Genomic DNA, 14,628 nt, shown 5'->3' on the forward strand with positions numbered 1-14,628 from the left:
TACATTTCATATGGATAATGTGTTCCCGATTCCAGTCTTGCTACATGGCACCAGTCTTTATCTTGTCAGCTGTCACACCATTCGATATATCTACATTTTTTCATGACGCATTAGTCGGATAGATTTTAATTTAGAGGACAATAGGGAAAATCCAGATCCATTGTACAATGTGAAAATGTGATAACATTATCTGGGCAGTTGCAACATTAGCCTCTAAATTCTACGACATTTGATACAGTCGATACCAAGCTAGATTACAGCAAGATGCTATAGGCAAGCAGTGTTGGTTCATTAGGTGCTTAGCAGGTGTGTAGAACATCAATTTATAGCTTCATGAAATGAGAGTGATGTAGTGTGGTCCGGTAATAACAGTAGGTAATGTGCTTAACGGAATATTCATTTCTATACTGAATAGCAAGACATTAACTGCGATTGATTCTAAGAATTCCAACAATACAACCAATCTAGGCCAAAAAGCCCTTTTCATAATCACAAGAAATGTCTAATAATCGCAACTGTCTGAATCCGTCTATATCATAAAGCATGTGCTCGTGAATCACTATCATGTACTGATAAAAGTTGAGCGTATCTTTCCCCACCCGAGGCCCCTGTTGAAAGATTAACGAAACCATTAGTATTATGATACTGAAATTACTCCTGCAATGGCATGTGGTCAGTGTTTCCTTATGGGCAATAGCCGTTTTAAAGTAGGAAATGGAATTTCTGATGAGGGCTCTTGAATGTATTATTGTGACTGAAATAAGATTTAATAATGGCCTCGAAACTGTAACACGTGTTCGCAAACATACTTAAACTTAAAAAGATTGATATGAGAATATGTGCAGCCAAATCGTATCTTTTTCATGGAAAGTGTAAATCTCAACGATAGATCGAAGACGACAAAATAAGAGTTTATGTTGAATCTGCTCTTAAACAAACATTATCAGTATTAATAATGATCACAAGTGTTTATTCATATCATCAGTAATAGGAAAAGTCAGCGCTAGGGTCGTGCCTCGAGTAGGTTATATTGAGTGGTACACCTTAACATACACTGAAAATGAGTTCGATCAAAGAACAGTTACTGTTTGGCCAGATCCAGTCAAGGCGGGCGTGTTTACGAGGCGGATTAATCGACTACGACCAGGTTTTCCTCTTGAGATACTGTTAGCGGAACCACTGCAGAGCAAGCAAGACTTTTCATTTCTGTGTAATAACGAGAAAAATTTGCTAGCATATTCATCTGTTGGCGCTCTGGAGGAGCTACGTCTCTGGTGTATGGTGGCAGAAGTCGTTAACGACACTGCGACCAGTTGTCACCCATCAATCGAAGCGGTTGAACGGAATCAAAAATAGTATTGGAGTACTTCACAGCTGCGAGAAGGCCGTGAAACCACATCGCCAGCGTAGCGAGAAGCGGAGGTAACGTCAGCAGCGGAGGGAAGTGAGGATGTAAACAAGACGGAGGTAATGCTACAGTTCGGAATGGGTACACACCAAACCCATTTCTTCTCCTTCAGTGCCGTGGATAACAGCAACTGTTCGGCCATGTTCCAGCTTCGCCCAACCACGACTGACCCCCCGACAGTGCTATCCTACCCCACCCAGGCTTTGCCTAAAGTTGTCAGTTTGCCTGTTTGTAATGGGTCCGAACTTTCCACACCCTTACCGCGGGAGATGACATTTAATGATGACAATATGGTGTCGGTCATAGCTTACATATGCTTGTTCATAGTAGCTGCATCCGGCAATCTCATCGTCTTTGTGACATTGTTCCGAAGTCGGGGTTTTAAATCGCGTGTTAACACCTTCATCATGCATCTGTCTATAGCCGATCTGATCGTCGCCTTTATCATGCTGCCTCTTGAAACGTTGTGGCACATCACTGTGGCTTGGAAGGCTGGAGATCGGGCCTGTAGATTCATGATGTTCTTTAGGGCTTTTGGATTCTACCTGTCCTCCTTCATCCTCGTCACCATCAGCCTAGACAGGTACTTCTCCATCGTGCATCCCATGAGCATCCACGACGCTGACCGCCGGGGTAAAATCATGTTGGGTGTGGCCTGGACGCTCAGTGTAATTGCAAGTATGCCGCAGGTATGAGCATAGAATGTTTGATGTTGTGTGTCTTCTTAAATATGTCCGTGTGACTTTATTTCCTTTAGCTAAGTATGTGTAGGGGCAACTTTTTGCTAAATTACCCAAGTATATCACAGGGAGATATGTTATTTATTTACCTCCGGAGCAATATGTTGTGTATTTACCTAAGTATGCACTGGCTATATGTTGTGTATTTACCAAAATGTGCTCTGGTGCACGTGCTATGCTATATGTTGTGTATTTACCCAGTTATGCTCCGGCTATATGTTGTGTATTTACCCAAGTATATCACAGGAGATATGTTATCTATTTACCCAGTATGCACTGGCTATATGTTGTGTATTTACCCAAGTATGCTCTGGGGCAATATTTTGTGTATTTACCCAAGTATGCTCTGGCGATACATGTTGTGTATTTACCCACAGGGACTATATTTTGTCTAATTCACTTAATATACGTGTTTCTATGATATTATCATGTATATTTACCAAAGTATCCGGAGTGAATATTGGTTGTATATTTTGCTCAAATTCCCTGGATCTATATGCGGCTATGTTCAGGTATGTTCAATCTGCAAAGTGTTTTGTAAATTTCAGTATGTCTGGGTTGCAGATGGTTGTTCATTCACCTTAGTGTCGGGGTAGGGGATGGGCTGGCGGTCATATTTCCTTTTGATTTAACTGAGTATGTCCGTGGGTAAAGTTTATTGAAATAGACATGCCATTAACAGGAGAATGTAGTAGATCTATATTGATTCCTGCTCTGAAGACATTCCTGGCAAATTATGCCCTTCGGTCCGGTGCACATTTTGCGTCTTGAGAACATAATAAATTCATTATGTGGAACTTGTTAATTATCTGTGCACTAAGGGTTATTATGAACCACCAAACTACTACTAAACCTAATTTGTGAAGCAACATGCGAAGAACTGTCAGTTGATGGACTTAAAACAAATTTGTTAGTACTGCCAATTTAGCCAAGCCTAGACCCCTTTGAACAAAGTAATCGAAAGTAAATAACTGCCACAAACGCCCATTATTCGATTCAATGATAGATCAGTCATTATATTATTATCAAACATTCATGTAGCGTACACTTGCACGGCCATACGGTCAGACCTCAAATCACTGGGCTAATGAAACTGAAACGTGGTGATGACACAAAAAATGGTTCCCGGTATTCAGAAGCATTCATTACTGTTTTCTATAAATGAGATATAATGAAATAAAACAACTTCAAAGACCATCTTGTCAGACGTTTCTACAGCTGAACCATGTTTCGTTAATATATTACTGAACACGCGATATTGAGTGTTTTCAATTTGTTAGATAGTTCAAAGAACAACGGGTTTTATCAAACTATACTCATGGGTATTTTAACTTGATATAAGGCTTCGCTAAACACGATGAAAAGGAATAATATTCGTATTACAAAATGTCCAAGACGTTCGACAGAAGTCATATCCATATGAAGAGAGATAGAGAGTTATTTAAATCAGCCGAGCTACAAAGCTATTGTCAGTGTACGGACTGCAGGGTCCATTTGTATAATTGTATTACCTGGTCAGTCATTCACTATAACCTCCTCCAGATAGTGTCTGGCGTTTCTTCCAAAATGAAAAAAAGTGTTTCACATAAGTGTTCCCTGGATACCCTGGCAAATGAGTCTGGTGTCAGGATATTCAATGATCGATAATATGACTTGACATATCTGACGTTTATTCGCATGTTAGTGGTTGGATACACTTTAATCTCCAGCGTCCAATCAGGGCACATATCTGACATTCTTGCCACCCTGAATCGTCGGGCACCTATCTGATGCTCTAGCGTCCCTGAAAATCTGGGCATATATCTGACAATCTAGTGTATGTGAGTCCTTGGGGCACATACTTTAAGACCGCCTCCGTGGTGTAGTGGTTAGAGCGTCCACCCGGAGAGCGGAAGGTTGCGGGGTCGATCCCCGAACGCGTCATACCAAAAGACGTTAAAATATGGTACTTGTTGGTCCCTGCCTGGCGCTCGGCATTAATGGGTTCAACTAGGACTGGTGGGCTCGGAGTCAGTATAATGTGTCTGAGTGGGGTATTCATGCTTCACTGCGGCATGGTATCTCAGTGGGCTAGCACTATAAAACCAGCTTCGGTCTGGAGCGAAATATTCTCAAGCACGACGTTAAACCCACTTTCACCTCACCTCACCTCACCTCACCTCACCTCACATACTTTAAACTCGAGCGTACCTGAAGCGACGGTTACCCTTCCAACGCTCTAGTGTACCTGAAACTCTTTTGGGTACGTCATCACAGTCCTACCTCGATGCTTGTCATACGTTTAGATGCATCGAAAACCGTATTGTTCCTCATGCGTCAGAATGCAAGGAGCACCACTGTACGTTAAACAAATACAGGCGTGCACCAGTGTAATGTTGCAGACCGATGAAACATCTGATGAATATTTTACAACGAAGGTCAAGGTATCGTCAGGTGGTGCGCGAAAGGCACGGAGTCACGCACGCTCTGCGGGAACAAGATCGCGGTGATAGTCTGGCACGCTGCCATGCTAACGCCGACCACAGTGCAATCAGGAAGGCTGTGAACAAACAGGAGACCATGAGAATGTATTGGTCTATTGGCATGTGTACCGTTGTAGACACCTTGAAACAGAGGAAGCAGTTTCACAAGATGATTATACCGAGTGTAGTATGGGCTTGAAACAATTACAAAATGAACAGCTAGATATTGCGTGCTGTACGCAATACGATACATTGCCTGTTTCACATATTCAGTTAGGTTCTCGTGTCCACAATTACACGTGTACTTTATGTCCACACATGTGTTATGACGGAGACTTGTAGGCGATCCGTGAAGGTCCGGGGTAGAATGAACCTTCAGTAGCCCATGCTTGTCGTAAGAGGTGACTAACGGGATCGGGTGGTCAGACTCGCTGACTTGGTTGACACGTGTCATCGGTTTCCAATTGCGCAAATCGATGCTCATGCTGTTGATCACTGGATTGTCTGGTCCAGACGCGATTATTTACAGACCGCAGCCATATAGCTGGAATATTGCTGAGTGCGGCGTAAAACTAAACTCACTCACTCACTCACTTGTAGGGGACGCTCATTGTGTTGTCATAGGTGTTTGTCTGTGACATCCAATAATAAGCGACAGAGCCGAGTCCCAATGCCACAAGATATCCACACTGCAGGATTCGGACTGTACCATGAATGTGTGTTTATGATTCACAATCACATATCGATGATACAAGGTGAGGGTATCCTGCCCACCTGGAACATGTCACAATCAGATGCAAAAGTCAATTCTACACCTGTGAAAACACATAGCATAATTTTATAATGGTAGAAATCAAAATAGGGAAATCCACAGGAATTTACGTCACTAATGCGTCAGAATGTCCTCTACATGTCTACCACAAAAGCTTTGAAAACAAACATTTGTATTTGTATCACGCAGTTTAGATTAGTTAATGAAGAAAACGATTAATAGGAAATGTAATTACCAGCAAATAGGAAGACCTTCGAAATTTGATATGCCAACTGCTCCCCAAACACACAGTTTCCTGAAACCCATTTGGGGAACGCTAGATTAATGCTATACAAAAACATATATTCTCAATGCGACATACTCAAATTTAATATTTTTACCTGAATGACCATTCACAACCATCATATATTAATTCAGATCGGTGCTGTTTATGTCTCGGGTAGCGTGACATTAGACTGTTTATCACTTCCATGTTCAGCTATTATTTATTCATATGACCTTTTTCCTGAGACGGACTTGTTTCTATTTTATTTCATAGTACGTCGCTCTATTATAGTAGTAGCCCTGTGTTGGAGACCGCCATTGCAGAGTTTCGAACCTATAGGTTCGGCCTGTCAAGACAACACTTTAACCGCTAGGCTACCTACTGCCTCTGATGCCTATTAAGCTCTCAGGGTCACGATCGTTATGTTGCTGTAGTCGATTATTTAAATACTCTTAATGATCGTTTGTTCATTATACCAGCACACGCACCATTCGCGAGATGAAGCTTCTATTAGCTCTGTCGAAATGACTGATTTGACGTCTTGTTATGCGGATCTTGTACTGCGTCCATTTTAAACTGTTTTAAATCTCTGCTATCACAATGTTGGATGATTACCCTGGGCAGAAACTGGCATGGGGTCTTAATTATCTCCATTAACTTGAAACATCTTAAGACATCTCTTGTATGTCACATCCCGCTTCCAAAGGTCTTGTTCTGGTGAGAGTTGTAATAAACCCGTACACGGAAATGATGATCGAACCGTTAAATGTCAACGCGCGATTTCGGAAAGAGGTAGTTGGGGGTTTTCAAATAGTCGCTGACGTGTGAATCAACTGTATCTAAGTGACAAAATCACTTACGACATTTTTAAATAGAATGGCAAGTCGATACAACAATCAGGGTTGTTCTGAACCATTTTTTCTGTTAAAAGAATTATCAAGAGTACATCAGCATTTACTGAGTGTGAGGAAAAACATGAACAATTCGTAAGCCACAGTTGCCACAATGTCCTGGAAACCGAGATACAATCGATACCCACACCTGTGAACAGGATCAGGTTCCAACTGAAGGGCATCCTGCTGTTCATCATACTAGATGTATTGATACAGCGCACAGTGGATAAACATTTAAATATATCAGTAAATTATACATTGACTGCATTGATAAACAAGTCATGCGAAATATTAATACCTCACAATTGTGTGTATTATAATCAAACCAGCCATACGTAGCAATGCCTCATGGGAGAACGAGAGGATATGATAGGCGAGTAATGGGCTATATAGGCCATTTTATTATCAGTTCTAAACATGTTTGTCTGTTTAATATAATCACGCTAAATACATCATGGCGTCTGTATGGGAATGCATGACAATAAATTAATACCATGATGTCTGCAATAGACATGATGCAATACATTTACACCATGGCGTCCGCATTGATATGACATGATTCAATACATTTACACCACGGTGTCCGCATTGATATGACATGATGCAATACATTTACACCATGATGTCCGCATTGATATGACATGATGCAATACATTTACACCATGGCGTCCGCATTGATAGATATGATGCAATACATTTACACCACGGTGTCCGCATTGATATGACATGATGCAATACATTTACACCACGGTGTCCGCATTGACATGACATGATGCAATACATTTACACCACGGTGTCCGCATTGATATGACATGATGCAATACATTTACACCATGGCGTCCGCATTGACATGACATGATGCAATACATTTACACCACGGTGTCCGCATTGACATGACATGATGCAATACATTTACACCACGGTGTCCGCATTGATATGACATGATGCAATACATTTACACCATGGCGTCCACCATGATGTCCGCATTGATATGACATGATTCAATACATTTACACCATGACCGCATTGATATGACATGATGATGCAATACATTTACACCACGGTGTCCGCATTGATATGACATGATGCAATACATTTACACCATGGCGTCCGCATTGATATGACATGATGCAATACATTTACACCACGGATATGACATGATGCAATACATTTACACCATGGTGTCCGCATTGACATGACATGATGCAATACATTTTTACACCACGGTGTCCGCATTGACATGACATGATGCAATACATTTTCACCATGATGTCCGCATTGATATGACATATGATTTACACCATGATGTCCGCATTGATGCATGATTCATACATTTACACCACATTGATGAGCACCATGCAATCCATTTACATTGTCCGCATATGACATGATTCAATACATTTACACCATGGCGTCCGCATTGACGTGATAATACATCCGCATTGATATGATGATGCAATACATCATTTTGATTTGTTGTCTATAAGATGATGGTTGCATCTTGAAACGTTACTAAGTTAGAGTTGGTAGGTGAATGGTTAAAGTGTTTCACGAAGGCAGGAACATAGGCAGATTATACTGAAGCATACATGTCACTGACATGAGCAACATATTTATGCCAAATTTTGATACAGAAACAAAGGTAGAGAAGGAAATTCCGGCAAGAAATGAAATAGATGGTATTAATTACAAGGAGGACATAGCTATGTATGTTTTGTATAGACAATACACTTTAATTTGTTTTGACTGATTAGAGTTGTCTTTCATGTTGTGTATATGCCTCCATATTAATAAAGACAGAAAATCCTGTTATGCATTATGAAGCTGATATTGACAATCCAATTATTACACCATGGTACACACTATTAAGTTGTCGTTTTACTTTTTCGAAATACTATAACTGACTGACTGTAACTACATGTATTTTGTATATATGTGTACTATATGTAAGAGATAATGTACACATTATGTATTTACATTAACACTATTCACTGTACACTTAAAATACTTTCAACTGGAGAACATTAAGCTGCTGTCATGGAAATTGTAACGTAAAAATGGAAATAAATATAAAAAAATAAAGTTGTCGTGTATATGCCTGTTCCTCTGAAAATAAATTCAAAGAACTGCAAATTATAGTAAATATCACAATAAATAAATTTTTGGATACTCGATGTTATTTGGGTTGTCTCCGACAGATTTGATTGTCAGTTTATTGACAGATTAATGGGAAATAGCAGGAGAAACGAAACAGATTTTACTAGATAAGTAGATAATAGCCTGTTTGTAGTTCATCTGCGTAGAGTCATACCGCTTAGTATTATATGAAGTGAATACTGAATACCATGTGCGTGCTGGTGTGCGTGTGTGCGTGTGGGTGGGGACCGTTGTGTGCAATGAGCATGCTATAGGTGTATCGCTGACTCTCTCAATTAATGATTTTATCAGTTTGTAACTGCACAAGTCCACTGCGTATAACTGTGGTGCTGACAAATCAAGACCACTACTAATGAAATACGCTAAGAAAAGCTCATAGCCACATTTAATCAGTATTTCTGGAAGAGCATTCAATCAACGTGGCACACACCACTGCATGGACAATCGTCCACTGTCTTATGCGAAAGCACAAGGTCACCATAACTGAAGCTGACAATCTTCATAAATAAATTTGGTGAAATGAAATTTCGTATGACTCGAATATAACCTGGGTGATTAGTTTAATTTGAGTGAAGCTAAACTTTTGGTTACAATTATGCATTCAATTGACTGAGAGCTTCCATGATTTAAAAGAATGCTACACACACTGCTCACTTCCAAAGAATTGCTTGTGGTTTACGATACAAGGTTATCAATTTGTATTTGAATTTGAATCTGGTTCGCCCACTTGCACAAACGCTGTTCTATTAGTCTTTACTTATTTCATAATTTTCCTTACATTTTTAATTCGGCCTTTCATTTAAATTTCCCTTAATACTCCGTTTCTTTTTCCTTTTTTTTTGATACTAGTAACACCACTCTTTCAAAATTTCTATTTTTTGTTCCCCCTCATTTCTTAATAAGTGTACTACGCCGTCGCCGAAATACCTTAGTTGTGCGCGCGACGCTAAATATAGTAAATAACTTACCAGCACAAACGCTATATACAGACTTACCTTCAGCTGTTTTGAAAATCTACGCTACTTGGTTCATAGTTCACAGTTATGTCAATGTCAATAATCCGCAAAGTGTCTGCGTATCAACGTAAACAAAGTCTTAACATAGCACACCACCGCCCCTTACTAAATATACAGGTACAATGTATAATAGTTGCTTCATAACATTAGTATGCACGGCCCCCGTAGTGTGGAAGTCAAGTTATATTGTGTTTCAAAACAGTTTGATTACCTGTTGAATACTTTACGTCATTGCAAGTCTGTCAAATATTCTGTTACAACTGGGTAACTACAGCTTCTGAGAACATAAGCTTCGGCTCGTCAGTTACTAAGAGTTGTCTAAATATGTGTCGTCTTTAACTGAAAGTGAGAAGCTTTTAAATGCACCTGACTACTTTCCTTTTATGAAAATATCCTTCTGTTTGTCTCAAATCAGATTCAGAATCTGTGTCTATCTGTCTGAGTGTCTATGTCTGTGAGCGTATGTGTCTGAAATGACATTGAAATGAACAACTGAGAAATTATAAACGTGGTGTTCTCTATATCATGGCAATATTCTTTTCACATTACAATCAAAAGCTCACAACATTTTGAATCCCGTTCGGGGTTCAGATATTTCAAATGAACTGGATACTTAAATACATTATGATACATTTCAGAAGATATATTGTCTAGTCTATACTAGCAATGATGTTTTTTTAAATATCACCAAGGAACCAAGCAACAAGAAGTCTAAAGAATGGCAACATTGATAGCTATCGGTATAAGTTTGCAGGGAATATATTTGTTCGAATTCTAATGTACAAATTAGTTAAAATATTCAGGTTTAAGATTCACATATCCTCTCTTACGTGACTTATGTCTGATTCATACTATCAAACCATTTTCCAGATATAAACATTTGACTGAAATCCGACGATTAGTTTCATCTTCCAAATTACTTGTTAACTCTTCCAAATTCTGTTCTTACAATCGCCCGCGAATCGTCACGTTTTATAGGCTATGCAGAGTGTTACCATGGTTGTTGTACTTCAACAAGACATTCAGATTTACACATCACTGGATTTAGTGCCGAAAGAAAACATCTGCATGTTGTGCTCTCACATTCGTTGATTTTCCTCTATTTGAGATGTCGGCGTTAATGGTAACTTTTAATAAATGGCATCTTGATATGACCTCGTTTTATGTCATTGTCAAGCTTTTGATTCTCTCAATCGGAATACGTAAATTTCTTTTGACCTGCGAATTGTTTTTGTAGCTTTCCGCCAGATCCTAGACGCCACATGCATTCTAAGTGTCAAAACACATCAGACTCAGAGTATAAATGGTGGACACTGATACCATGTTCAATTATGGTACCTAACTTGTTCCTGGCTGTCGAAAATGATTATGATCTAGCATGACATGCAATCTTACAGCCAGGAACACAGGTAGATTTAAACATAGCATATCTATTTAGTGCACATAATACTGTGCTTTAACTGTTTATTCAGACAAGGAACCATATAAACATTTTTATGTCACTGTGAACTTTTTGTGAGATGTTCATTTCACTTTCAATTATCACAATATTTCAATTATCTTCGTGTCTTTCCAATCCTTCCAAGCACTGCATAATGTAGAAATGTAAAATTTCAATAGACATATCTGTGTATTACTAAACTTATCACACCATCAGTGTTTTCCTCACTTACACATTCACAGAGTCAAGGCATACGTGTTATTCAAAGGAAAGGTAAGTTTTTGTGCCTGAAGACCTCAGCCCAACACACCAATAACACATCCACCTTGCAAGTGCGAACGTTACACCTTACAAAAATAGACACACAAAGAGACTATGTCAGTTATATATAGTCACTTATGACATGTGTTGACGTGTAATAATGTACACGAGATAAGGGGAGAGTCTACCATTCACACTGCAAGTGTAGAGCAACATGTTGTCGGCTGTGTGCTTGAAGTGTTATTCTTCATACCATGCCTATATCATATAACGTTACAACTGGGTAATTTCGTTTCGGAAGTGACTTTAGCTCGGAATGGAAGGTTGTTGTTTACGCATTGTGGGTTCGCCAGCGGAATGTAATTCCTTGTGTTAATAATGTACAACCCACGAAACACAACTTATTCCTTAACATATTTACGGGCGTCAGACACTGCGCTCCGTTTCCGATGAGAATATCCATACTTATGAGTGTTGTTTTGCTCTCGTGAAATATAAGAGGGTGTCTGAAACAGGAAACTATCCCGAAATATCACCTTTGTGTATAGTGTCTGCGTTACCGAAGCCATCTTCAAGCCTTTGTCATGCGATGTTTAATGTACCTGAATGTCTAATGTCTTAACTTCAATTATAAAAGCTGAGCGAATTGAACTGTTCAATCCTAATAGCATGGTACACATTTTCGTAAACAAAAAGTCATAATAATGTAAACAGTTTAAATGAACGGAAAGGTATAACTATCGGGCACGTTTGAAAAATGTTACTTTTAGCATGCTAACTCGCCCACATATTGTTCAATACAAGACAATACTGAAGTCACAAATTAGTTTATCATATTGACAATCTTACACAATCATGTCACCATAGTATTTGTGCATATGGAGACACGCAGTGTGCCACACATCTTTGTTCACAGCGATCAAGTTGTTTAACATTGTGTATATGGAGACACGCATTGTACAACGCATCTTTGGTAACACCCATCTAGATGTTTAACATTGTGTATATGGAGACACGCATTGTACCACACATCTTTGTTCACACCCATCTAGATGTTTAACATTGTGTTGGACATTGTACCACACATCTTTGTTAACACCCATCTAGATGTTTAACATTGTGTATATGGAGACACGCATTGTACCACGCATCTTTGTTCACACCCATCTAGATGTTTAACATTGTGTATATGGAGACACGCATTGTACCACGCATCTTTGTTAACACCCATCTAGATGTTTAACATTGTGTATATGGAGACACGCATTGTACAACACATCTTTGTTAACACCCATCTAGATGTTTAACATTGTGTATATGGAAACCCCCTTTGTACCACATATTTGTTAATCACCCATCTAGATGTTTAACATTGTGCATATGGAGACACGCATTGTACCACGCATCTTTGGTAACACCGATCAAGATGTTTAACATTGTGTATATGGAGACACGCATTGTACCACGCATCTTTGTTAACACCGATCAAGTTGTTTAACATTGTGTATATGGAGACACGCATTGTACAACGCATCTTTGTTCACACCCATCTAGATGTTTAACATTGTGTATATGGAGACACGCTTTGTAGCACGCATCTTTGTTGACACCCATCTAGATGTTTAACATTGTGTATATGGAGACACGCATTGTACCACACATCTTTGTTCACACCGATCAAGTTGTTTAACATTGTGTAACATTGTGCATATGGAGACACGCATTGTACAACGCATCTTTGTTGACACCCATCTAGATGTTTAACATTGTGTATATGGAGACACGCATTGTACCACACATCTTTGTTAACACCCATCTAGATGTTTAACATTGTGTATATGGAGACACGCATTGTACCACACATCTTTGTTAACACCCATCTAGATTGTTTGGAACATTTGTACCACACATCTTTGTTATCTAGATGTTTAACATTGATATGGACACGCATTGTACCACGCATCTTTGTTCACACCGGTCAAGATGTTTAACATTGTGTATATGGAGACACGCATTGTACCATTGTGTATATGGAGACACGCATTGTACATCTTTGTTCACACCGATCAAGTTGTTTAACATTGTGTATATGGAGACACGCATTACCACGCATCTTTGTTCACACCGATCAAGTTGTTTAACTTTGTATAAGACACGCATACCACGCATCTTTAACATGGTGGATACCGATCAAGTTGTTTAACATTGTGTACATCTAGATGTTTAACATTGTTTAACATTGTGTATGGAGACATTGTACCACACATCTTGCCACAACATCCACGCATCTTTGGTAACACCCATCTAGATGTTTAACATTGTGTATATGGAGACACGCATTGTACCACGCATCTTTGGTAACACCGATCAAGTTGTTTAACATTGTGTATATGGAGACACGCTTTGTACCACGCATCTTTGTTAACACCCATCTAGATGTTTAACATTGTGTATATGGAGACACACATTGTACCACGCATCTTTGGTAACACCGATCAAGTTGTTTAACACTGTGTATATGGAGACACGCATTGTACCACACATCTTTGCTAACACCCATCTAGATGTTAACATTGTGTATATGGAGACACATTGTACCACACATCTTTGGTAACACCGATCAAGTTGTTTAACATTGTGTATATGGAGACACGCATTGTACCACACATCTTTGGTAACACCCATTGTACCACAACATTGTGTATATGGAGTCACATTGTACCATCTATCTGTTTAACCTTTGTTAACATCTAGATGTTTAACATAGTGTATATGGTACATTGTAGGCCCCAAAAACATTGAGATTCTCATGACTTATCATATCATATCAGCTGGACACATAGCAGCTGGTGACACATATCAGCTGATAAGAATTTTTTGTTTACATTGAGCTAAATAGATAGCTCACATAGCAATTGTCCATTGACACCATATTGCTTCAAGATCTGTCTTAGGCTTTTGACAAAATACGCAGAATTCATGATCGTCAAGCGATTTACCTATTTGGTGATATATTCAACCAACTCAAAGGTTTGGAATGGCCCAGCAGAAAGACAGATTGGTACTTATCTAGTAGGACAGGTCTGCCATTATCCAGATGAGAGCTGACACCTTTTCTAAACACAGTATCCAGCTCAATTTGAAGCTAGCTGATGGCATATTGAGTATAGAGATAATTCTGTTGAAACTGATACTGCGGTGCGTTTTATTAGC

At 39.2% G+C, this 14,628-nt stretch overlaps 1 protein-coding gene across 1 annotated transcript in view; it reads left to right on the forward strand.

The window, feature by feature from the left end:
• Positions 1–1,165: 1,165 nt before the first annotated feature.
• LOC124253406 (adipokinetic hormone/corazonin-related peptide receptor variant I-like) overlaps positions 1,166–14,628 on the forward strand; it is a 53,682-nt gene continuing 40,219 nt past the window's right edge. The window contains exon 1 of the mRNA XM_046687166.1: positions 1,166–2,097. Within this exon, the coding sequence (XP_046543122.1) occupies positions 1,471–2,097 (627 nt within the window). The 5' untranslated portion in view covers positions 1,166–1,470. The remainder of the gene's footprint in view (positions 2,098–14,628) is intronic.

Source organism: Haliotis rubra, unplaced genomic scaffold, assembly GCF_003918875.1.
Source record: "Haliotis rubra isolate DU_JTF1 unplaced genomic scaffold, ASM391887v1 Scf54, whole genome shotgun sequence".
Taxonomy (NCBI): domain Eukaryota; kingdom Metazoa; phylum Mollusca; class Gastropoda; order Lepetellida; family Haliotidae; genus Haliotis; species Haliotis rubra.